This window comes from Trichechus manatus, unplaced genomic scaffold, assembly GCF_000243295.1.
Source record: "Trichechus manatus latirostris isolate Lorelei unplaced genomic scaffold, TriManLat1.0 scaffold00121, whole genome shotgun sequence".
In the NCBI taxonomy this organism is placed as follows: Eukaryota; Metazoa; Chordata; class Mammalia; order Sirenia; family Trichechidae; genus Trichechus; species Trichechus manatus.
Genome location: NW_004444057.1, coordinates 8276310 through 8303361, shown reverse-complemented (window position 1 = coordinate 8303361; position 27052 = coordinate 8276310). Strand labels below are relative to the sequence as shown.

General features: G+C 39.7%; 1 protein-coding gene across 2 annotated transcripts; it reads right to left on the bottom strand.

Annotated features, from left to right (window-relative positions):
• Positions 1–9004: 9004 nt before the first annotated feature.
• Positions 9005–26553, bottom strand: ISOC1 (isochorismatase domain containing 1). 2 transcript variants are annotated; one of them, XM_004384302.2, is made up of 5 exons: positions 26233–26553; positions 16724–16843; positions 16414–16617; positions 14687–14803; positions 9005–10111 (listed from the first exon to the last, which is right to left on the bottom strand). In XM_004384302.2, exons 1-5 carry the CDS (start codon positions 26539–26541, stop codon positions 9965–9967), a joined length of 897 nt encoding a protein of 298 aa, XP_004384359.1. In that variant the 5' UTR covers positions 26542–26553; the 3' UTR covers positions 9005–9964. The 2 variants fall into 2 exon arrangements, with proteins under 2 accessions (XP_004384359.1, XP_023594467.1); XM_023738699.1 differs by having other exon boundaries at positions 26260–26553.
• Between the last annotated feature and the right edge of the window lie 499 nt (positions 26554–27052).

Genomic DNA, 27052 nt, shown 5'->3' with positions numbered 1-27052 from the left:
TTTTCTCTGTTTATCATGATGTTGCTTATTGGTCCAGTTGTGAGGATTTTTGTTTTCTTTATGTTGAGGTGTAATCCATAGTGAAGGCTGTAGTCTTTGATCTTCATCAGTAAGTACTTCAAGTCCTCTTTGCTTTCCACAAGCAAGATTGTGTCATCCGCATATCACAGGTTGTTAACATGTCTTCCTCCAATCTTGATGCCGAGTTCTTCTTCATTTAGTCTAGCTTCTAAGATTATTTGCTCAGCATACAGATTAAGTATGGTGAAAGGATACAACCCTGATACACACCTTTGCTGATTTTAAACCATGCGGTATTTCCTTGTTCTGTTCAAACAACGGCTTCTTGGACTACATACAGGTTTATCATGAGCACAATTAAGTGTTCCAGAACTCCTATTCTTCATCATGTTACCCATAATTTGTTATGATCCAAACAGTCGAACGCCTTTGTGTAGTCAATAAAACACAGGTAAACATCTTTCTGATATTCTTGCTTACAGCCAAGAGCCATCTGACATCAGCAATGTTATTCCTCATTCCACATCCTCTTCTGAGTCCAGTCTGAATTACTGGCAGTTCCCTGTCGATGTACTGTTGCAACGATTTTTGAATTATCTTCAGCAAAATTTTACTTGTGTGTGAGATTAATGATATTGTTTGATAATTTCTGCATTCCGTTGGATCACCTTTGGAATGAGCACAAATATGGATCTCTTCCAGTAGGCTAGCTAGGTAGCTCTCATCCAAATTTCTTGGCATAGATGAGTGAGCACTTCCAGCATTGCATCCATTTGTTGAAACTTCTCAATTGGTATGCCATCAGTTTCTGGAGCCTTGTTTTATGCCAATGCCTTTAGAGCACTTGGACTTCTTCCTTCAGTACCATCAGCTCTCGATCATATGCTACCTCCTAAAATGGTTGAACATCGACTCATTCTTTTTGGTACAATGACTCTGTGTATTCCTTCTAACTTCTTTTGATACTTCTGTGTCATTCAAAATTTTGTCCATAGAATCCTTCAATATTGTAACCTGAGGCTTGAATTTTTTCAGCTTGAGAAATGCCAAGCGTGTTCTTCCCTTTTGGTTTTCTAATTCCAGGTCTTTGCACATTTCATTATAATTATATAATTATAGTTTTATTATAATACTTTTCTTTTCGAGCCACCGTTCGAAATTTTTCTGTTTAGCTCTTTTACTTTTAATTTTGGAGAACTTAAAAGACTTACGCCTCAATTCTCATTGTGATCATTTGAAAGAGATGGCCAAGCACAGAGCACAGAACATCCTTCCTTATACAACCACACCCTTCCATGGCCATCCCCCATCTCTCTCAGCTCCAGGGTGGTTCAGGAGGCAATTCTAAATCTTTTTAAGCCCTTAGTTTTGAATATGGCTGAGAAAAAGGCCAGAGAGCTTGAGAAGCTCTGTAGTTAGGCTGGGGCAGGGCAGAGTGAGCTGTGAAGATATGAAACTGGAGAGCCAAGATCTGTAACTTCAAGCAGAGGACAGGGTCTGTAATAAAAACTCATGGGGACTGGACAGCTCAGGGAAGAGCTGAAGACCAAGGCCAGTAAGAAAATAAGCCTCTGAACTACCAAAATTATTTCTCCAAAGAAACAAAAAAAATCCTGAAATTATGTTTAGCTATGTTGTCCACCATGGGTAGAAATTCAGGGCTAGAGAATGACGTTCACATACACAGAAGCTCCATTTTGCACATCTGAGATAACTATTAAACTCATACTTAAGGGAGGTTTCTGCTCTTCCTTGTTCCAGAGCCACTTATCAACTGTGCTGTGATATTTCTCTAGCCATTAGAGTCCAGGGGTTAAGGGATAAAGGAGGATCACGAAAGTCCAGTATCCATAGTAGAACCAGCCCAGGCCTGGGGGCCAGTGATGGGAGGAACCCAGCTTGGGAACCTGCAGCTTTAGGTAGGCCTGTTACTGTCTGTGGTAGGCAGAATAATGGCCTCCAAAGATAACTGCATCCTAATCTATGGAATATGAATATGTTACCTTACATGGCAAAAGCAACTTTGCAGGCGTGATTAAGGATCTTGAGATGGGGAGATTATCCTGGATTATCCAGTGGGCCCAGTGTAATCCTACGGGACATTATAATAGGGAAGCAAAATTGTCAGACTCAGAAGATGTGGATGGAAGCAGAGATCACAGTAAGAGAGAGGTGAAGATGTTACATAGCTGGCTTTGAAAATGGAGGAAATGGCCACAAGCCAAGGAATATAGGTGGCCTCTAGAAGTTGGAAAGGGCAAAGAAATGTATTCTCTCCTAGAGCCTCCAGAAGGAGCATAACCCTGATGATACCTTGATTTTAGCCAGTGAAAACCATTTCATACTTATGACCTCCAGAACTGTAAGATAGTAAGTTTGTTGTCTTAAGCTACTAAATTTGTGGTAATCTGTTACAGGAGCAATCACTAGTACACTGTCCAACCAGAAATCTCTACAGGATACACACATCAGTTTTAATACCTTCGCATGTTCTGTTCAGTTCCCATCTTGTCCATTTGAAGACCCACTAAAATAAAAGTACAGAGGTACTGAAAGAAATAAAGCTGTAACAGCAGTAAGAACATGAGTGGGATTAGTCCATGACTTTAAAATTTTTCTGGACAACAGAAAAAAGATGGAGTCATGCCTGTTACCACATCAGAGCAAAGAAAGCATCTGAAAGGCCAAAAAAGAACACAGAAGTGAGAGAGAGTACAGGAGACTAGGAGGGAGAAGTGTCCAGAATATGGTATATGGAGGTAGATCCAATCGGCCTGTCAGAACTCCCAAGAGGCTCTAGTCTCAAGAGACTACAGGTACAAGCAAGAGCAGGACTGAAAAGGAGGGCTGAATACAGAGGGAGTAAATGGCACTGCTGCTGACCCCTCCTCCCAAAACAAGAGGCAGGTATCTCTGCCTTTACCTGTTGGGGGGGCATGGGGACGGCACTGGGAAATTAGAAGTCTCTTCTCTAATGAACAACTGTCAAGGGAAAATTAAAGCTTCTGCCGTAGGTGTCGGTATCTCAGAGAGAATTCTTCATTCTAACATTTCAGGACTCTGTAGTCTGACAGCTGATACCCTGCCTGTCATCTTAAAGAGAAGCCTGCCAATCGACACAACCTATGTTCCCCACGCAAAACTCCCAGCACAAATCTCACATAAAGGTGACCCACTAAAACACCAGCAAGGTAAACAGAGCCTGATACATAATCCTTTCCTCTTAAATAACAAAAAATAAACATTTTTTTAAACAAACAGTATATGAGAGTGAGAATAGGCTAAACAGTAAAAAATGACAACATAGGAAACAAGGAATTCAGGGGAAAACTTTAAAAATTCTAATTAGCATAATCAGGTTGAGAAGTTACTGCACTATTAAACAATGTGGAGCTACTGAAAAGCAATAGAGCAAGGAAAAACACCTAGCAATTAAAAATATGATTGCTTCAATTGAAAAAAAAAAATCAGTAAAAAGGCTAGAAGACAAAGAACATCTCAAAATATAAAACAAAGACAGACAATGTAAACTGGAGGGCTATTCCAGGATTTCTAATATCCAACTACTAGGAGTTCCAGAAAGTGAGAACAGATGAAATGCAGGAAAGGAAATTATTCAAAAAAATAATTTCCAAGAGCTGAAAGACTTAAGTTGCAGGCCCACCGACTGCTGAACATAATGTATGAAAAACAACCACTACAGAGCCTTCAGAGGATTCACCACAACAGAGAAGGGAGGAAAGTCCCAGAATGAGAAAGTATCAGGTACAGATTGATCTGTAGGAAATCACCATGTAATAGATAGTAGGATTAAGGTGTCTTAGTTATCTAGTGCTGCTATAACAGAAATACCACAAATGGATGGCTTTAACAAACAGAAATTTATTTTCTCACAGTTTAGGAGGCTTGAAGTCCAAATTCAGAAGGCCGGCTTTCTCTGTCGGCCCTGGAGGAAAAGTCCTTGTCCCTTCAGCTTCTGCTTCCTGGTTCCTTGGAGATCTCCATGTGTCCTGACATCTATTTTACCCCATCTCTGATCTGCTCTGATAGATTCAAAACACACCCTACACTAACCCTTCCATTAACATAACAAAGACAATCATTCCCAAATGGGATTATAATCACGGCACAGAAGTTAGGATTTACAACACATATTTTTGGCGGACATAATTCAATCCAGAACAAGAGGTTATATAAAAACTTAATCAGCTTTGTTAAGTAAAGAGAAATATATGGGTTGGTTGAAGCAGAAAAGTAGTGGCACTGACATCCTCACCTTCCACTGAGAGGTGCAGGGACACTAAAGCTGAAGGAGGAACATCAACAATGGGAACACTGCCAAGTAACAGAGATAATCAGCAGAATTAAAAATAGAACTATCAACCATGGTGGTGGGAGAAGCAATGCAGAGATGGGTTGTAAGTAATTTAAGTAATGGGAGTAAGCTAAATCCTTATCTTCCAAGGAAACAACGAATAGCGATTATCTAAAACTCTAAGAAGACATACGTATACAAGCGTATTACTATAAGCATATTATTCAGAACTATGGAGTCAATCAGCAGGGGAAAAAAAACGGTGAGGATGGAATCTTCTAGAGAGGGGGAAGGAGGGGAAAGAGGGGGAAAAGCTTGTTTTTCAGAGTACAGTTTTATACTACTTGATCATTTTTTAAACAACACACATGCCAATTATGCTGTTAAAATTAAAAAAATAAATGAATAAGCCCAGTTTTCTAACAGAAGAATCTAGTTTCAAAAATAATGCTTTTATTTCATTAATTGGGAAAAATTCTATTCTTATTACAAACACTAAGAGAAGCTTAATAATATCCATCTGAAGTTACTTGTGTTTCATAAGACAGCTCTCTCCAATTAAACATTACTGCAAAAAAAAAAAAAAAAGCTATGTTATTCTTCTATTGCTGTGTAACAAATTACCACCAATTTAGAGGCTTAAACAACACAAATGTATTAGCTCACAGTTTTTTGTAGGTCAGTAGCTTGGGCACGATGTGACTGGGTTTTCTGCTCAGGATCTTAAAAGGCTGAAATCAAGACATTGGCGGAACTGTGTTCCTTTCTGGAGGTTCTAGCGGGAAAAATCTACTTCCAAATTCATTCAAATTTATTGCTCAAACTCAGTTCCTTGTGGTTGTAGGATTGGGATCCCCATTTTCTCAGTGACTGTTAACTGGTGGCTGCTTTCAACTCCAAGAAGCTACTCGTATTCTTTGTCATGGATTTCCTCCATCTTGGAAGTCAGTAATGGAGAATCTCCCTCATGTCCAATCTGTCTTGCCAGGAATCTTTCACCAGGAAGAGCTCCATCCCTTTCAATGGTTCACCTGATTAGGTCAGACCAAGGCTAAGCTCTCTATCTTAAGGTCGACTGATTTTTTACCTCTAAAAAATCCCTTCACAGCAGCACCTGATTAATGTTTAATTGCATAATTGGAAAAGGTGTACGTAAGAGAAACAGTGGGAATGTTAGGAGACATTTCAGAATTCTGCCTACTACAGTAAGTAAATCAGGATTAATAATCTCTTCAATAGAAATTAACAGGTTATTTTACTTGACTGCCATTTTGGATTTCATTTTCACCTAAAAAGTACAGGCAGTCCCGGGGTTATGAACAAGATCAGTTTCTGAGTCTGCCTTTAAGTCGAATTTGTAGGTAAATCAGAACAGGTGCATATGGTTCTTATTCAGCCTTACTTCAGTGTAAGAAAAGGCTCAAAGCTTTTTCAGTGATTTAAAAGCTGCATGTGCAGCAAGTGAAGGTGATTGTGATGAAGAATTTGCTGCGAGTGGGGGTTCATTCAATCGTTTCAAAGTGAGGGCAAATTTACCTAACATTAAAGGGCAAGGTGAAGTTGTCTGTAAGTCGGAAGTTCCTAACCCAGGGACTTACTGTAAAGGGTATTTCGGTAATACATTCTGGTAAGATAGTCTGTTGTTTAAGCACAATCCAGAATTTAGGAACAACTGAAAAGATTAATAAAAGCAACATGGAAACTAGAATTCTAAAAGCCAATACTAATTATTTTAAAAAGCCATTTCCATCATATCTAAGTAGTTAATATATCTTATTACATCCTGGTGATTTTTCAAATCATTTTAATCAAAGCTTAAACAATGCCCCAAGGAGGACTGAGGAAGCACTAATCATTTTAACATGCGGAAAAACTGATTTGTAGTTGTTTGACAATGAAAATAATTTTCATATTATCAGCTACTCTCCCAAAATTACCTAGGAAATATGCTTTAGAGAAAACCATTGGGAAGAAATCAGACTAAAGATTATGAAGAGGGAAAGCTATCAGCACTAACTAGGAGTGTATTCCATTAGCTTTGCTAATCAAGACAGTATACTGCAGTTTCATAGATGGTAAAGTGTATTCTTTTCTGTGCATTCTTACTGCCGTTCTCCCTTTCCTTCAGATAATCTTTAGCATTATCAGCCAGTGCAAGAGAGTACAGGACAGGAGGTTAATTAACCTCGGTTCTCATCTTGCTTGTGCCTTCCTTTACCTATGCAACTTCGGACAAACCATTTTTCTCTGGCTTCACTAGCTGTATCTGTAAAATAAAACCATTTTAGAATTTTAGAGCTGAAATGAAACTTTGAGATCATGATCTTTAAAGTTTCACCAAGCTCTAAAGTAATATTTACCTAAACACCAACTTTTAAAAAGGGAAAACATCCCACCTAAATATAGAAATGTGTTATTTTATTGGTTCTTTCGTTTTCTCGTTGGAAAAAGTTGTCACCTTTATCACTTTTAATTTTACATTAAGATTCTGCAGATGTTTTAACATCTCAATAAACGAAGCTTCTAGATCCTGCTTCTATCCTCGCTGCAATTCAATACACTGAAGTACTTCCTTTGCTTATGTTCTTGATTTCTTTATTTACATCATTTAAAATAATTTCACTTCCCTACGAGATTATAAGTACTTCCAATTCCAAAGCTTAATGTATTAAAATCAGCTCACTATTTCTGTAATAAGACTTTGTCACCTTGGTTGGCATGATCTACAAAAAAGGGAAAAGGCAGAATTTACAATTATGCCATTCTGAATTTTAACATTGTAGTGGCATTTCTGTACCTTGGACACAATTTAACTCGATTCACATTTTCTGCCCATGAGCTTCCTGGGGGCATCTTTATAACCTTAATACATACCACAATGCTTAGAACTTAGTAGGTTTTCAAAAAGTATTTCCAAATTGAGTATAGATCATACACAGTCCCTTCTTTCAAAGAGCTTCCAATCTAGTGGGCAAGATGGAAATGTGACAACAGAACGAAAGAAAATACCACATCACATCATAGGGCCTGTGATACACAGAACGCTAAAGATGTCACATTCTAATCCCAGAACCCATGATAATGTTATTTTATGTGGGAAAGGGAGTTAAGGTTGCAGATGAAATTAGGGTTGCTAATCAGCTGACATTGAGATAGGGAAATTATCCCTTGATTACCCAGGTGGGCCTAATCTAATCACCTGAGCGCTTAAAATAGGAAGAGGGAGGCAGAAAAATCAGAAATTCCAAGTGAGAAGGACCATGTCTACCTGTGAAGCAGGGCTTCAAACCAGTTTGTTCCGGTTTGAAACCCTGCTGAGAATTTGCATGTCCAACCCAGATATACTGAATCAGAATCTACATTTTAACAAGATTCCCAGGTGATTCTTACATATAATAAATTTTGAGAACCACTGCTCTACTAGTGGTTCTCAGAACTGGTCTCTAACCAGCAGCATCAGCATCTCCTGGGAACTTGTTAGAAATACAAATTCTCAGCAGGGGTTCAAAACTGAAGGAAATGGTTCAAAGCCCTACTTTGAAGACGGAAGGGGGCCTCTAGAAGCTGAGAACAGCAAGGAAAAACTTTTTTCCTTAGAGCCTCCAGAAGGAATAGCCTCGCCAATACCTTGATTTCTGGACTTCTGCACTCCAGAAGTGTAAGGTAATAAATCTGTGTTGTTTTAAACCGCTAAGTTTGTTATAATTTGTTATAATACCAAGAAGAAAGTAATATAGGGCCACAGTATTGGTTCCAGCATGGAAAAGGCTTCACTGCAGTGGTTTTGGGTACAGTTGAGTAAAGAGCTGTTGTGTGGTTACACTCCCATTTTACTCAAGCTGTGGTCCCTTCTGAGAGAAACTCTGGCATTAACTAGCAGTTGATTGGAAATGCAGGATCTTGGGACCTCAGACCTACTGAGTCAGAACCAGCATTGTAACAAGATCCCTGGGTTATTCTGATTCGTATTACAGTTTGAAAAAGGAGCCCTGGTGGTGCAGTGGTTAAGAGCTCCGCTGCTAACCAAAAGGTCAGTAGTTCAAACCCACCAGCTGCTCTGTGGGAGAAAGATGCGGCAGTCTGCTTCTGTAAAGATTTACAGCCTTGGAAACCCTATTGGGCAGCAGTTCTATTGTCTTCCAGGGTCGTTATGAGTCAGAATCTACTTGCAGCAATGGGTTTTTGGTTTTACAGTTTGAAAAACATTAGGCAAATATGTTAAAAACGATTTTTAAAAAGTGGAGAAATCTTTGATTCTTTTTGACATACAAACTTACTAAAAAAAAAAATACGTAAAAACCCCCACCAAGAAAAAACTCTAGGGAACTATTTGTTACTATTGACAAAGGAAACAAACATTTCTACTGCTCTGAAGTAATGAAGAAAGTCCTTCAGTAAAATCTACCCCCTCAACAATGGGTTTTCCTTCTTTGAAAATTCCCACAAGTTGAAAATCTTTAAATGTCAAAATTTTATTATCTTTAATATTAGAATCCCTGGAATAATACTCAGAGAGCCATCTTGTGGGGATCAAATAATTTCATTTGCATAATATATTTTCTTTAATTACTTTAATAAAAAAGACAGCAATGTTCTGTATTTCACATAATACTTGAAAACAAAGTTCAAAATCCTCTACTAAGTATTTAATGAAAATAAACAAATGCATTGAAGGGTAGTGATGACTACAAATTAATACTACTAAATCATTACTCATGCCTTTCGCATTAACAATAATGTTTGGCTGTTGAGTGGAGACACTTAGCTCAAATAGAATCTGGACGTTTTAAAACTACATTTTATTCAGCTTTTATCTTTTTGCTAATTCTTGTGCATGTATTCAAGATGACTGTAAGATACTCAGCTAAAGTCATACATACTTCAAAGATGTCAAAGCAGTCCTCCACTAATTACATGGCCTTGCCAATTATTCTATCCATTTATAAAATTAAAGCAATGAATGACTGAATGAGTCATTCTAGGTAAATAATTCAGCTACAGAAGAAAACATTAACAGAGAATAAGTGGTTAGAATAAGAAAATCAGCAAAATCAATAAAGATTCACAACTATGTAATATAATTTGGTTTGGTTAGATCAATGCAACTCATTCAATAAAGTCAACAATATTGTGAGGGAAGGAGGTAACAATCTAGAATCCTGTTTTTAAATGCTCATACAATAATCCTATTTCAATCAACCCACAAAGTAAAAGCAGTGACTCCACATTAACATTATAACATATATCTAACAATAATATAAATGTCAAACAATTATCAGTACTTTTATTTTTCTGTAAAGTGCACAATTAAAATTTCACAAGACTGTGCACTTCTGAAACTTATGATCACTGTGTACAGTGTAGACAAAGCAGGCACCTCCCATTGTAATTTTTTTTTTTAATAAATAAAAGCACATTAACAAAAGAAGGTAAGCAGCACCTGAAGCCTTTGACATTTATAACTAAACGCTGGTACCCAAGTGGTCTAGCTGGTTAAGTTTTGCTAAGAGGTGCAAAAAAAGGAGCGAATTTTTGACTTAACATTCTAGTTTAGTGGAGACAAGCCTTGTCTGGGCTTCCAGTCCAGTTCTTCCTGATGGCAAACGGCATATCAGTCCTTCCAATGTCCTATACTTTGGAAAGCAGACCCGACTCTGGAGCGCTTGCCTTAATTAGATTCTGAACTTCCTTGAATTTTGGATGGTCTTTATCAGCCACCAGCTGTAGCAGAACAGCCTCACTTGTGGTAACTATGATCCCCGTTCGAGCAAGACGCTTTAAAAAAAAAGAAGATAACATAAAGACAAAGAAAGAAGTGAGCATGAGAAAGAACACTATTTTAAAACGGCAAAAGCATGCTGGACCAAAATAATTAGTATCCTCTATTAAAACCACAGTAGCTAGCCACACTATCAAATTCAGTGATGGGGACAGATTTCCAAACTAGCCACACTGCCAATCTGTTATGATTATACCCCCAATATATGACAAATGAACTAGAAACAACAGAAAGCAGGCAGTCAATATTATGACTTACCCGTGCCAGGGATAGGAGGGTAATCAAGGCTAAAGACTAACAAAAAGAGACAGAGAAAGGACTGGTGTGAACTCCATCCCCATTACTGAATATTTTCACAGCTTTAATTGCCGCTATTTCCTAACCACTACCTGCAGATTTGAGCTTCCCCTCTCATTCATTCACTCAATTGCTTTTGACTTACTACTGAACTTATTAAATTCTTTTATTTTTATTTATATCATTCAGATAAACTGCCTTCTTTCACATTTCTTCCCTCAGCAGTTTAACTGAGATATGAGATCATGATGTGTGTGAACGTTTTTTATGCCTGGCATTTAGCAGCTATTTATTAAAAAAAAAAAAAAAAAATTAGAAGGGGAGGAGTAATACTTCTGAGGCTTCATTAGCTAGCTATCTAGAATATTTCTATTTTATTATCCAATTTCATATAACTAGTTTTTATGTGCATTAAAATTACTTTAGGAACTAAAATGATCATTCTCAATTTCTTTTTTCTGCCCCAAACAGCTGACACATAGCATGCAACTCCTTCCCATAAAAGTGCCCTTGCCTAGAAATGAGTGATGGTAGAAGAGCCTCCTGTGAGGTTTAAAAATGTGCCCCTAAATGATAAGTACACCACCAACATAAACTTTTTAGAATCACTACAGTATAAAATTTAAGGTTGTATAGAGTTTCACTGACAGGTCAAAGAACGCCCTTGCTAAATTGTTCCAGTGTAATCGTATTAAAAACCCATTGCCATCGAGTTGATTTCAACTCATAGCAAGTCATATAGGGTTTCCAAAGAGTGGCTAGCAGATCTGAACTGATGACCTTTTGGTTAGCAGCCGAGCTCTTCACCACTGTGCAACCACGGATTACTTAGAAAATCTCAAAGTACTGTGTGCTGGTTTCAGACAGACGAATAGGGAATATACAGAAGACTAGCTGCAGCCCAGTTATGTGAAAGTGGCACAGAATGTCAGTCAACAGACCTGCATTCAAACCTAGCTCTCCCTCTGTGCCCTGTCCCGCCTTCCTTACTGCTCCTTGTTGAATCAGTGGATTTTCAATGACCCAGTCTGAATCTGAATCACAGACTTACAATGTCTGTGAAAGCGCTTCATAAATTCTAAGGTGATCTCCAACAAAGATCAGTTCTCACTAATTTTTCTAGTTCCTTAGAGAGGCAAAACGGAGAGAAAACTGTTCCCAGGTCTGAGGAAGAAATCTGGTGATCCAGAAGAAGCCATTCTCAAATGGCCAGCTTTCCCTGGTGCTCTACTGCCCAGGGTCTGGTCCACTCCACACCAACAGTCCTCAGTGGTGCTGAAAATCAGGCCACCTGGCGAGGCATGCCGGAACACTCTCCACTTGTCACAGAAATCCTTTTCAGTAAACTGAAACCTCTGTATTTTGTACTTAGCTTCAAGACTGAAATGTGGCCAATACTATTTGGGTTTAAAAATAATCTAGCCAAGAACGTGTGTTAGGGGAAAGCATGGCTTAGCAAAATGCAAAGTATTTAGATCTGGCTCCTAGACCTTCCCACAGTGCCTGCCTGCCCTAGCCTGAGGGATGTCTGAGGAGAAAGAGAGAGAGAACAACAGGGCAGGTCCCTGCCCACCACCCTGAGCTTTGAGAATACGTACAATGCTGAGTCCTAAGCTCACTTTCTTTCCTGGCTTAAAAAAGGGGCTATTACAACTCTAGCTGTTTAATGCACATGGCTACATATCTTAATAGGCTTCCAAAGTTCTTCCTTACAATTGCAAAGCCAGTCCAACTAGGCCAAATGAAAAGAAAGGTTGCTCTGACCTACAAACCTAAAAATGCAAAAGCACAAAGTCATGACAGCGTCAGAGAGGGAAAAGGAAATACTAAGCCTATTCAATTTCCAAGAAGCACTAAAAACTATAAGGACATCAAGAGAGAGTTTTATTCTATTTTATTCATTTCCTCTACAATTATTAGTTGAAAGAAATAATGTCTGGCGCATGGTAGATGCTCAAAAAACATTTGCTGAATAAAGCACACACCACAGACTCTGGTACAGCAGAGGTTTCAATAACGGTAGCTATCAATCTTAATACAGCAATCTTAGTAGGCAATAAGGTTAGTCTCAGGAAAAATCTTTAGTTGTGGTCTAAACAAACAGAGAAAGGGAGATGGCTGCATTGCTAAGTAACTTTCAAAGTCACAGAATAAAAGAGAAAACTTGACATTTTTCTCAATATAGTAGGGACAAACTAAATCACCTCCATTTTAAAGTAAGACTAAGGAAAAACAGAAGTATGGCAAATTTCCCCCATTACCACTTGACCTAATCTATGATACTTTTTTTTTTTCCCTTTCAACCTCAACACTTTCAACCAAAGGCAATGCTGGCTGCTCCAGGCCCTTTCAAATACACCCCAGATAACAGATCCTTTCCTTCTCCAGATTTCTCAGGCCTCGTCTCTTGTGGGTCTTAGAGGAGGCTTGTACATTTCTGATAGACTACCTTCATGAAGACAACAAAAAATAACAAAAAAAAAAGCAGCAGCTAATATTTGAGTGTTTAATGTGTCAGGCACTGTACTAAGTGCTATCAATACATTACTTTAATCTAATCCTCAGAAAAATCCTATGATGTAATGGCTATAATTATTTCCATTTTTTGAGTAATCTGAGGTGTAAGGTTAGATAACTTGCTCAAGGACACAAATTTACAAAATGACAATAGAACCTGCATTAAAACTTTTTTATCACCCCTCTTGCTCGGCTCCTAATCAAGGAGATTACAGACTGCCTCTCTAAGAATGATGTTCAGATGGTAAATAGCTAACTATATTTTTATTGAGTCTCACGGAAACATAGAATTAACCATCAAAATTTTCTGTGACAAATGTCATAATAAAGACATATCTAAGAAACTTATATGAATGTAGGAAAAAAGTCCTTGGCATTTCTAAGTAAGGAAGGTTTTTACTTTGTTTTGTTCATAAGTTTTTAGTTTTCTTACTTCCTTGGAAACACTTCAAGTTCTGGACCTCAGCATTACAATAAAAGTTATCCAAAGATAAAAAAGTACTGTTTGCTGAGAGGGTGAGGATCTGTCATAGGAATTGTTTAAACTCAGGCTACTAAGGAAACTCACCAAGTGGGAGTTGATTAACTCATGACTGTCAGATGGCTTAAGGATCTCTGCTGAGACTGGAAGTAGCACTTTACTTAGTACCTAGCTACCAGGGAAGTTTCAATAGTTCAAATAGATTTGAAAATAGCTTAAAAAAATAAATAAAACTATTACCACCTATAATCCCAATAACAGGACTCACTGCTTCAGAAATAATAGAGAAGGATGGCCAACCAGGGCCTTAACTGTTGTCGCCAGCTACCCCTTGCTTCTGCATCAGCCCTCCCCCACTGCCCTTTATTCTTCTTTTTTCTCTGACTAGCCCTTACCCTTTCTAATAGCTTTGCTTTATCTTACCACCCTAGGGAACTCTTTCGGCTAACTAGATGATTTAGCAATCCTGTAGAGAAAGCAGGTCATAGATCAACCAGTACATGGCACATTGGAGGGTCTCAAAAACAATCTACATTTCCCACTGTTAAAGAACTCAGCAATTTAAATTCACATGGACAGTCCTCTAACATTATTACAGAATTTGAATTAAATATGGAAAAAAAGAGACTCACAAAATGAAGTGTTTCAAAGGATTGTGTGGTAGTGTCCTTTTCCACAGCCTTGGATAGAAAATGCTTATGTAAGAGTACCGTTAGGCAATGATGACGAAGAATGATTGATTCCCTGACTCTGTGAAACATCTTGACATTCTTGTGTCAGAGAGCCATGGAACACTGCGTGAGTTGTGTCCACTTTGACTGACATTATCTCCCACCCCCAGAAATGCAAGTCACAGGAAATATTAGGCAGAACCAGGCTTTCGCCCAATTTGCCCTAGTTTTTTGGCTAGATCCTGGCTGAGTTAAACCCAGTCAAACTGTTTTTAACTTTCAAATCTCTAAATAGTTCAGGCCAGGCCTCTTGGAATATCTCAGTTTATATATAAAACTATAGGGAAATTACAAAAAGGTATAAAGGAGCTTTTGGCTTCACTAGAAATCTAATTCTAGGGAAGACACAAGAAATAAAAAAGGATATGGTGGCAAAACCTCAAATGTCAGTCAGTGCAGTCAACTCTCTGAAAATCAGTGAGTCTGATATTGTCAAACCAAGCTAAGTTAAAGAGGTAAACCTTTTATTGCTATAAAATATTCAATACTCTTTAAATTTATTTGGAAAAGTTAATCAGTGATTTGCTTTAAAGCCGGTCAGTCACCTCAAGAGCAAACATCCGATCCATCATGCTTCTCGATGAGGTGGCGTCAGCGACAATATGAACCTCAACACCTCGGCCAACCAGCTCCAGAGCAGTTTGCTGGATGCACACATGAGTCTAGCAGGAAAGTAAAGAATCATACATGGTAAACTAAAAGTATTTTACACATGTCCAACAACATGATAAAGAAGAAAGAGTACTACAAATCTAATGATCTTGTTCTAGACCTGGTTTTGCTTCTAGTTAGTTAGGTGATCTTGAGCATAAACCAACATTTACTTATTTGTAAAATCAGTAATGGGACTATATCGATGTTCCTCCTATTAGGAACTTTGAACATATTCTTAGAGTTCTGTAAGAAGTTTTTTTTTTTTCTTTAGGACTTTCATCTGTGTCATCTGGATGATCTTCATGTAGCTGACTGCTACCATTCAGTTTTGGTGGCACTTAACTTTCGTGTTTATTTCTACACATTTCTATACTCATGCCAAGTAGCAACCACAAATAATGATTCTGCAGTACTGCAGATACAGAAGAGTGGAAAAACTAAGTCGTTATAAGGTACCCAACAGGAAAGGTTGGCCCAACTAAAATTAATTTGTGACATAGGGAAAAAAAAATCCAGTCTGTATCACCAGTAAATGGATTCAACATTTGAAAGTACTAACTTGTAACAATTCATTAGCAGAGATATATGAGTAAAAACATGATCTAGCAATAACTAGATTATATAACCAGTGAATGTAGATTTTAATACCACCACAATGCCAACCTTAACTTCACATTACAAGAGAGCTTTGGAGAATTATCAGCTGACAGCTCATTAAAATTAGCATTGGAGGCCTGCTCAAAGATAATTTTAAGCACGAGAGACAATTACAATGAACAAGCAAACAAAGTACAAAAGTCAGCAACAGCATTTGGTACAACATATTTATACAAATAGCTTCCTCTATATTCTCATTATTGAAGTCAAAATATAGAAAAAATCTACATTTAAACCTGAGGCTACAGCTACATCTTTCTACTACTGAAAGCTACTACTATAAAACCTACTATCAAATAAGCATAGAAATATTAATATTATTTTGATCTCATGGTGTTTATAATTTTGTTCATAATTTTTTTTTTTTAATTTCAGGTTAACCGACGTTTAAAAGCTATGAACAAATACCAAGATTCTGTTTGTCCATGTTCAAAAAAAAACCACAAAATCAATTTAAATCAACATTAGGAATCCATGAGGATTTTTTTTTCCTTTTAAAAAGCATGTACATGATTCAAGTTTGAAAAACAATGAACTACTTGACTTTTAAGGTTGTTTTAGCACAAAAATATGATCAAAGCAAAATACCACAAGACATAAATAAAAATAATGCCTTTGGCGAAAATGTGTTTCAAACTAGTGCTTAAAAATTGCAGGTCCAGAAACCAAACAGCTGGATTCAAATCTAGCTGCCTGCTTTACTAGTTCTACAATCTGGGGCCCTGTGCTGTTTCTTCATCCATAAATGGGGGGACTAAGAGTACTTAGCTCATTAGGTTGTTGTGAGGATTTGAGTTAATAGTGTTTAGATCAGGGCCATATAAACAGTCAATACCTAATAAATGGTATCTACTTTTCATCATTATTACCACTTAAATGGTATTGCCTATACAAAACTGCATTCTGGAAATATTAAGTTTTCTGCAAATAATATCAAATCCAAAACAAAACAAGTACTTACTTCTACTCCAAACAATACAACACTCCTGACTCCAGGAATCTCTGCTAACGCAGCCTCTACTTCTGGTAATACCATTGAAAACTTGGTCTTCGGAAGTACCAGTTTTACACCTGTTAAATCAATTTCTTGAACAGTACTTCCAAGACCTTTAGGATACTGTTCTGTTACAATAACTGGAATTCCTAAAATCCGGGCTCCTTGCAACTGTCAAAGCAACCAAAAATGAAAACAATTAGCAATATATATACACACATCTGTATACATGAATGTATATCACACTTCAGCAAACTGGAAAAGATAAACAACATACCAATCTTTGTCCCACACTAATAATATCCCCAAAATACTTGATGGCTGGTCTGAACCTTTCCTGCATATCACAGCAGAAAAACACAGTGCTTGAAGGTGTAAGATTTCCCAGGGTAGTGAGCTGTGGGTAAAAGAGAAAAAGAATGATTTAGCACTTGTTATACAATGACATTTATTTTCAGTGGAAGCCTATAAAAAAAGAAAAATTGTCCTACTATCTGATCCAGTCAATTTTTACAGCTCTTAACCAAAAGAAATTATCTGAAGTACAAGGAGAAAAAATATTCACAAGGATGTTCACTGAATTGCTTATAATAATGAAAAATTAGAAATAAACCAATATAGAAATGGTTTAACAAATTTTAATATGTTCATAGGATAAAATATTTCTAGCCAATTAAAATAGGATCTGTATATGTTTTCGAAGAATCTGCAACATCAAAGGAGAAGTGTTCATAATATAATGCGAATAAAATGTTGACCACAGTTCAACAGCAGTTCAGTCATGTAAAAAATATGAGCAAAAAAGTAAAGGCAAATACATGAAAATATTAACAGTGCTTACACAGAAGTGGTTTAAGATTACTGGTAATTTTTTTCTATATACCGTTCTTATATTTTCTAAATGTTACTCACAAAATATGTATTACTTTAATAATCAGATAAAAATGTTACAATAGTAAAAAGCCTGAATTCGATGGTAGCGTTGCTTACAAGTAAAAAGACTGAAATTTAAAATAATCTGTGGCAGAGACTATGGAACATAAAAACTAAAAACCAGACAGAAACAAATCCAGAATTAGTACTATCATCAAGAGAGAAATAGTACGATGGATTCCCTGGGTAATGCAAATGGTTAACATGCTGGGCTGCTAACTGAAAGGCTGGAGGTTCAAGTCCATCCAGAGGCACTTCAGAAGTAAGGTCTGGCGATCTACTTCCAAAAAATCAGCCACGAGAAGTCCTATAGAGCACAGTTCTACTCTGACACGCAAGGGGTCACCAGGACATGGCAACTGTTTATTTTAACCAGTTTTTAGAGTTTCAAGAAACACAATGAAATGATGCCAAGCACATCACGATGGTTAAATGAAATGCTTTGTGCTTTGAGAGGAACAGGTATCAGTTTAACATGTGCATTCTCAAACATATTTGTCAAAATCAGGAAAGTCAATAAAAAAAGATGAAAAATGGGTATTATATTACTAAGCATCATATTAACTGCTGTAGTTGGTCTACTGTAACAAGTTGGGTCCCATATGGATCTACTGAAAAGCAAAAATCACCGAATTCAAGAAGTTAATCTCACTAGACTCTTAAAAGTCAATGGTACTTTCAGTTTTATGTTCTCACATTCCAGAAAGCTCGGTAAAGCATGTGTTCTGATCCTGAACCAACCAATACAATTCCTCTTACCACAGTATGATCTGTATTATTTATTATCTTTATGGCATTATTTTCAGAATGAATCATCATTTATGACTAAAAAAACAAAAAAAAACCAAAGCTGTTGAATCAATTCCAACTCACAGTGACCCTGTAGGACAGAGTAGAACTGCCCCATAAGGTTTCCAAGGAGTGGCTGGTGGATTTGAACTGCTGACCTTTAGGTTAGCCGCCAAGCTCTTAACCACTGTGCTATAAGGGTTCCTCACTTATGACTACGTATTTTAAATTATCAGCAAACATTAAATCTTGGCTTATGAGGCTCAAAGTTTGTATATTTTCTTTTTATAAATCTGAACTATGAGTTCCTAATTGCCCATAATGTGTTTAGGGCACACTGCTTAAATCAGCTTGCCTGCAATTAAAATTATAGTGGTGCAACTCAGCCAGCCTCACCATTCTACAACAGGTGAGAACCAGTAAGTATGCAAAATAAGGCTCCTGTGCAGTTACATGGGTTGGTGGCCATGCACTACCATGTTTCAGCATACACTTGCTTACAGCTCTGGTTCTCAGACCCTACCTTGGACTGTTATAAACAGTAAATCAGAAAGGAAGCCACTGGAGGTAGGCAAACTGAGTGCAGCAAAAAATGATAGCTGACAGACAAACGATTCAAGATACAATAAAAGCGTATCAAAACTTAAATCTAGGCCTCTAGTGAAGGAGTAACAAGCTGTATATAACTCATAAATTGGGAGAACTTCACCACTCTAGCACCCTCATTAAGAAAATGTTAAAATAGGTAACATTTCAGAAGGATTACAATATAAAATGATCAAAGTATTTTGAAGTTGGGACATTTAAAAGAATAAACCCTTTCCTATCGAGAAATCCTGACTATTCTGAGAGATGTGGTCTCTTGGGCTTCACATTACCTAGTGCTTCCTTGCATGGCATTTCAGCTGTTAGGTATCCTGTTCTGGGCAAGGGACCACCACATCAGATGTACGTCAGATCAGACACAGAATGAGGAGGTCAGCAGCATATGCAGCCCTGAAATCCTCACCACGCTGCAAAACCTTTGTAGAATGGGGCTTATCATCAATACACTTTCAGTAAATGAAGCAAGAAACCACAAAGACAGTGGCAGAGCATGTTACTGTGCAGAATGACTGGTTAAAATTTAGTGGTTATAGTTTAGTAAATTAAAAATGCCCTACCTTACGTAGATACTCTCCCCTCAAGGAGCTGGAGCTTAACTCCCCAACCTCCTTGAACTGTGGGCTGCACTTAGTGATTTGCTTCCTAAGAAGAAGAGTACAGAAACAGGATGGGGTGGGAGAAGTAACTTCACACTGGAGAAATGTGGCAAACCTGGCCTCAGCCAGCTGATTAGGGTTAACATCACCAATAATGTCATGTTGATAGTACATACTATCTTGATCTGATGTGATAAGAATGACCTCTGTGGTCTTCTTCTCAAAAACCCACAACCCCAGTCTAACCAGGAGAAAATCATCAGTCTGCAAAGACTAACAAATCCCAAGATTGGCAGGCAAGACCGCAGCTAAGCTGCTAGCTCAAGTTCCAAGAACTGGCGTTCAGATGAGCAGCAGCCAGCTGCATGATCCAGCGCGAGCAAAAACCCCATGAGTCTTGCCAGAATGTCCACTTACATTCAATGCAGGCCACACGCCCAAGGAAACTCCCTTTCAACTGACGGGCTGCTCATAGCAGATCCCATCGTGGAGGTGATCACAACATCATACGACTGCCAAACCACTGAGAATCATGGCCCAGCCAAGCTGACACACAACCCTAACCATAAGAGGAACTCTCTACTGTCTTTCCAACTTTGCTATGAATCTTAAAAGAAAAAAAAAAAAGCCTCCCTATGTCACAGTAGTTAGGCAGAAGGTACTAATTTACAAATAACCTCCCTACCACAGAAAGGAGGCATTGTGGGTACTGAAAACAAACCAAAAAACTCTAATCATGTCCAACCACCCACCCCACATCCACATGAATTCCAACATGCTGTTGTTAAAATGACATAGTGACTATAATTCAGGGAGTTCTTACACTTTGATTCACAAATTTCTTTTAAATCAAAACATTACAGATAACTAAAAACACTGCCAGTAGTCAAACATTACATGTTGCAACTGCAAAGATAGCCAATCCTTCCACAATAAAAAGTGAACTTGACCAAATATCATCACGAGTAAAAGTGCAGCAATTACAGATCAATACAAATTCAGGAAGTATGAAGAAATCATATGTGAAAATATATGTGTGTATATATATATACACACCGTCACATATCTATATACCTATGTATATCCCTACATATACACACACACGTAAGTAATACACAGATATACACATATTGAAATATCTATACATATTAAAAAGTTGATCACAGTCAATGGCTTCCTCAAGCACGAGTTTAAGAGATCAAATTCAAGTTTAAATTTTTTGTCCCCTTTCTTAAGAACTGTCATAGCTGGGATTTGACCTTTGGTTTCATACTCAAAAGGCTTGTTTTTATCACAAGTCCCATTATTACCATTCTCATGACAGTATTTACCCTCCCTCATGACCAGTGTACTCTGAACCATTATCCAACAATAACTTCTAGATCTGCAAGGAAACTGCCTCACCTTTTATGATGGTTATGGTTCTGTGTCAACTTGGCTGGGGCATGATTCTCAGTGGCTTGGCAGTTATGTAATGATGTTACTGTCCTCCATTTTGTGATCTCCCATAATAAATAATATAATGTAATCACCTCCACGATATGATCTAATGTGAACAGCCAATCAGTTGTAAGGGGAGTTTCCTCTGGGGTGAGGGCCTGTACTCAATATATACGAACACTCTGGCAAAGCTCGCTCTTGCTCTGGCTCCTGCATCTAGCCTGTCACCATGTGACCTCTGGTTCTTGGGACTTGAGCTAGCAGCCTGCCATGTTAGCTGCCAATCTTGGGATTCATTAGCCTCCGCAGCCTGTGAGACAGCAGCCTGCCATCTGACTTGCCAATCTTGGGCTCGTCAGCCCCTGCAGCTACATGAGTCAGAAGAGGCCTCCAGTCTGACGCCTCCCCCACGAACTTGGGACTTGCCAACCTCTACAACTGCGTGAGCCATCTCCTTGAGATAAATCTTTCTCTCTCTATATATACATATCTACACTTCACTGGTTTTGCTGCTCTAAAGAACCCAGCCTAAGACATCCTTGCTCAGTCTCCCTGGTTCCTAAGGACAGATGCATGCAGTGTGGCTGGCCTAGTTTCCTAATGCACTGGATGCCAGGTCTGTCCTCCTCTCCATAAAATTAATGCATGGTGAGTATCTGTATATTTTCAGTAATGATGAAGAATTTGGAACTGTAAAGGTTACAATTTCAAAATTTCAGTAGTCTATTCTACTCACAATATAAGTATAATCTGCTTAGGATATAGTCTGGAAGGGGATCTGGTACGCTGTTATTTCACTCTGAAGTGTGTCTAAGGAAATCTGATAACCACAGCTATAGTAAGGCCTTGCTCCAATATAGGCTCATTTAAACCAGAAGTCTGTGACGTGATTCTCCCAGATTACAAGGATCCCTACATAGCACAGTCCAGTGGGCATTAGAATCTGTGTCCAATCTCGATTTCACTAATTCCAATCATATGAACATGGGCAAATCATTTAATAGCTCTAAACTGCAGTTCCCTCATCTGGAAAACAGTATCTATCTCAAAAGGTTATTTCAAGGATTAAATGAGCTACATGTAATCAACCAATAAATGCATTAGGTTACTGCGATATCCTGCATATATGAAACCTTATACACTACACTCTAAAGCTGAGCACATGTAAAAAACTTATTCTCTAATGAGGTTAAAATATCATTTACTATCAAGATACCTTAAGAAATCTATAAATATACAGAGAAATGCTAGCATTGCCTAACCTATGTTAACATAATCTGATAATCTGCAGAATTAGTAAAATGATTCATAAAGTGGATTTCCAGATGTCACAAAACACTGCATGATTTGATCCTGGCAAAACAGGTTTTGGGCTGTTTAATTTAGGCTAGATGAGAATATTTCACTCTTACTTTTACGACATACTGTAGTCACCTATTGTGAACACATGCCACTGGCACAATATTACAGCTGTGGCTTATCAGGTAAAGTATGAGCATTCTAACTCCCCAAGGGAGGCCAGCTGTCTCCACTCACCAGAGGACTGAGGGATTTCTTAAGACTGTACCTCAGACTGGGGCAAAGGCGAAGCTGGAGAAAGCTGAGGAGCACGGTGACATTTGAGTCTCCATAAGGAAGTAATTAGGATTCCTTTCGGCTCACAAAAAGAAAGAAAAATAATCCCTAATGCAGATCATAGGTCCCACTCTCAAACAGTTTATTTACAGGTAGCCTCTAATGTATTCACAAGAGGCAAAGAGTATATAATGTTTTCTTTGGGCATTAATCAGGGATGTTACACACACATCCCTATCTAACCACCACAGTAGAGACAATACCATGACCTTAGAATTTAGCTGTCTCCTCTCAGTGCCCCTGATACCGCCTGCCCAGCTGGAAAGAGACAGAGAGAGGAACATATCCTGCCTGTTTCTTTATTCAGTCTGTGAGCATTCGCTCATCCACCTGCTGTGCTCCTCTACGCTCCCGAGGTAAAGGTCCTACAATCAAAAATCACCACCTTCAAACAAGCAAGCCAAAGGGGGAACAGATTCCTTTGCCTCCTCTTTCCAAATCCTGCCTTCCCTCCCTTTCCACCATGAACTCTATGGTCTCCTCTAGCTATAAAATGTCCATGACTTGTTTAAAAAACAACAACAAAAAAAATTAAACGTCAAGAAAATGAAGGCTAGAGTTGAATCCTTCCCCAATTAACCATCTCAGGAAAAGGTCAAAATAACCCTCCCAGGGAGGCCTTTCTGCCCACATGAAGCCTTTTCCTCCATGCCCAGAAGCAAAATCCTCTCACTGGCATCTTTCTCATCATGTCCATTTACTCCTCTCTTCTACTTAGGCTCTGCCTTTCCTGGTGACAGGCTGAAAAATACACTGGTGGTGGTATGATACCAAATCTACATTTGTTTCCAGGATTAAATGCTTCCAGTAGTTAAAACTTGGAAAATACCTTCTAAAAAATTAAAACCTGAAAGTCGTAAAAGTGACCTAAATAATATATAATATAATAATATATAATCCTCTCATTTACATTCCTTCCCTTGAGTCTCAAAATTCATCAGACTTCAAGCAATGGTAAAGCTACACACACGTGTAAGCCACGCATGAAACACGGGCTATGTCTTCAGCCACCTGAGCTGTCAGCAGATGCTCAGTCACTTTGACAAAATATCTAAGAAGACATTAACAGGTTACTACAACCTACTATGGGCAACCAGGGTCTTAAAGATCAGTTCCCAAAGAATTACTAACCACAGGTGCAGTGTGGCACACGCTCACTTAAAATGAAAGGTCACTACCAACAGCAGTCAGAAAAAGCATGAAAGCAAACTCAGACCCATATGCAAATTAAGAGCAAATTCTAGCACATGTGTGAGCTAGGGCCACAGAGGCTCCAGAGCCTTCGTATGGAGAAATGATAGTCATGCTCTTTCAACAGTGGGCTACACGTGGGCGAACTTGCACTCTTTGTCCCTGCCTCACTGATGGGCCACACTGAGTCTTCCAAAGTGACAGGCACCTATTCCAAAGAACAATAAGCAGCATCAGGACAAATGATGCTACTACAGCCTCAAGTTTGTGGTTTGTTTTCATATTGCTCAATAGACTCATTAAGCACAGAAAGAAGCCAAGAATGCTACAGTGTGCTATACGTGAGGACGTTCACATGCACTGCTAGCTCTTTCTTTACAACTGTGTAACTCTGGGCAATTTCATAACCTCTCTGCCTCCCTATGTTCTTCTCTTTTGCAAAATGGAAGAGTTTTAGATGAGGAACACAAACTAGGTCTTACACAGTTTGCATCCCCTGCGCCAGGCACATAAAGTTGCCACTCAAATGTTTGTGGAATGAACTCTGTGATCTCTTCTAGCTATAAAATGTTTGTGTCTCTAGGATTATACCACTTAGTTCTCAAAAAATACAGTAATGTACTCAGGGTAAGAAATATCTTTTCTTTTGTAGTCCCTGCATATGGGTCAGATCATGACAGGCTCCACATTATCTGCTTCTAATCTGAGGGAGGCACCTGGCTGAAGAAAAATCAAAGTGCTATGATTACTAAGAGATAATAAACAAGAAAAATATTTTAAATAATTTAAAATATATAAAATATTATACATCTAATGCTTAAGAATTCTTGGAATAGTGAGAAAAATTAACATTTTTTAAAAGAATGGAACAGAATAATGCTAGTAAACATCACCATAAAAAATTAACTATACATTGTTTCCTACACCAAGCAAGATACTTCCAAAGCCACAAGTAACTTAAATTATATGTCTTTTAAGAATAAACAGACATTTCAAGTGTATACATTTACATTAGCTTCCAGAATGATCTATTAAAAAGAGTTGTCAGACCAAGGGCTGCAACCAACTGCCTTGAAATGAAATTTTCAAAATAAAAATCATCTCCAAAAAAAACAAAAATACCAACACACATAGGGGTGGGGGCACTAGTTGGGCACAGCATTGTCTGAGGTAACACACAGCCCACCTTAACCTCTCAATCATAACAGGAAATGCTTCACAAAGAAACCCGCATCCTCAGTATAGCTCCTTGATCTTCTCAGTTAGAATTTGGATTCAGCCTTTATAAATGGATTTGTCAAAGGTGCATCCAACTCCCTGGGTATCTTGGCAAGGGTAATCTAAATAGACTGACAAGGAAGGCTGCAGAGGTGTCAGCCATGAAAACTCTTGAAGACATAAAATGGGGAGTGGCAAACACCTGAGAACAGCAGTTCTACCCGTGGGCAACAGGGCAAATTCTGAGGTATCAGAGATCACTCTGCCTCCCCTTAGCTCTGCAGGGTTGAACAGGGGAATCTCACAGCCTTTGTCCTCTGAACACAGGAACTTTACCCAGGTTAAAGCACCTGCTTTGAACACTTAGGTGCTGGGGTGATAGGAGACACAACCAATTCTGTGGCAGACTACAGCTAAATAATCCTCAGAAAAAAATGACACTTAATACTAAAATCGCTTCTAACCCCAAATCCCACATTTCAGTTTACCAGTTAAAGAAATGGCTAATCAGTTTCTCTCAAAGAAAAAAAAAATGTTGATGGTGTAGTATTGAAATTATACCTTACTTCTTTCCTCTCAAAAATATAAATCCTCAAGTGAATCCTCAGAGCATAAGAAAGAGCAGGGAAACCGACCTGCGTCGTACTAGCTAGAGCACAGCTGTTAAATAAATAAAAGCTATTAAACAATCCTCAGGCACAAGTTCTTTCTCAGCCAACATGACCAGATCTAGCTTAAGTTCGGTATTTAAAAGGGCATTGCAATCCTGGAGTCAAACGACTTTTTCAATGTAGGCGACAGATACAATCAACAGATTCAGCTGGCATTAGGAGGAGGCTGAGCACGCTGTTATTTCGCTTAAGGTTAGGAGAGGCTTGAGCCCAAGGACAGGGGAGCTGAGAAGAGGAGGGGAGGGGAGAAAGGGTCTGACTCCTAAAGTTTGTTTCCGCAAGTGGTTAACACAACTCCGGGGAACAAACCCTAAGGCCAGTACTCTCCACAATCTCTTTTCCCTCGTTTTGCCATAATCCAAGACCCCAAAATAAAGGTACAGCTACCGCACAGCCCTTTGGTTACACAGGAGACTGGGACCTGCTCCTGGCACACAAAGCGGATGCCGGCAGCTAAGGACTACGCACGTGGGGGCGTTCGCTGACGCCGCGACCAGCTGGGAAGCCCACGCCCCCGCCCAGACTGGGGACAGCTGGTGACCATCACCTTCTACAGGCGCATTCTCCGAGCCATCCTCGAGGCTTGCGGGTACGGCTCGGCCCTTCCACGCTGCGAGGCGGGTAGGGCTGGACGCCCGGGGCACCTGAGGAGCGCAGCAGAGGCGGAGACGGCACCCAGACGCGAGCGGCCCTCCCGCGGGACCCACCTGGATCTGCAGCGGCACGAGGCGCACCTTGCAGCGCTCGCTCACCGCGAAGCCCTTAGGCAGGTCCACGTACTGGCCCCACTCCTCGGCGAAGAGCTGCACCACGAATTTGCGGTGCATGTCGATCTGGTCGCCGTACAGACTGAGGAACTTCTGGATAAGCAGCTCGTAGCCCGCGCCGTGCGGCACCGACGAGGGCCGCGCGAAGACCGAGAAGCAGAAGAGCACAGGGACCGTGCCCGACGGTGCCCCCGCGCCCACGCCGCCGCTGTTGGGGAGCGCAGGGACAACTGGCTCGGCCGCCGCCATGTTCCCGCGAGCGTCTGCAAGCTCCAAGGCCGCCGAGGCGCAGACACAGCCGGCCGCAGCGACCCCGCCTCCCAGCGCAGCCCGCCCGCCCTCCTCGGGAAGGCGAAGGGGCGGTCCTCGCGGCCGCAGTTCGCGCGCCTTCTCCCCGCCTCGGTAGAGGGCGGAGGGCCGCCGGGGGCGGGCGGCCGAGTAGTTGTGCGCGCGCGACCGCCTGCGCCCGCGGCCCCGGACCGCCCCCTCCAGCCTTCCCGGCTACGGCCTCGCCACAGCTCTCTGCGCGCGTCCCCGTCCCGCGGCCACGCGGACCGACCGCAGAGCGCCTTGCCTTTTCACAACCGGTGCCTGGCAGACCCGTGACCTGTCTCCACTACTCCTGTTGTTCTTGCCAGAGTTCTCTGGTCCACAGACGGGTTTAAGGCACCTCGCCTCCCTTGGGACGAGCGGTGTTCTGGGGGAGTTTAGAGTTGTGCTTGGGGACGTAGGATTGCCTGGACGAATCTGCTGGGACGCG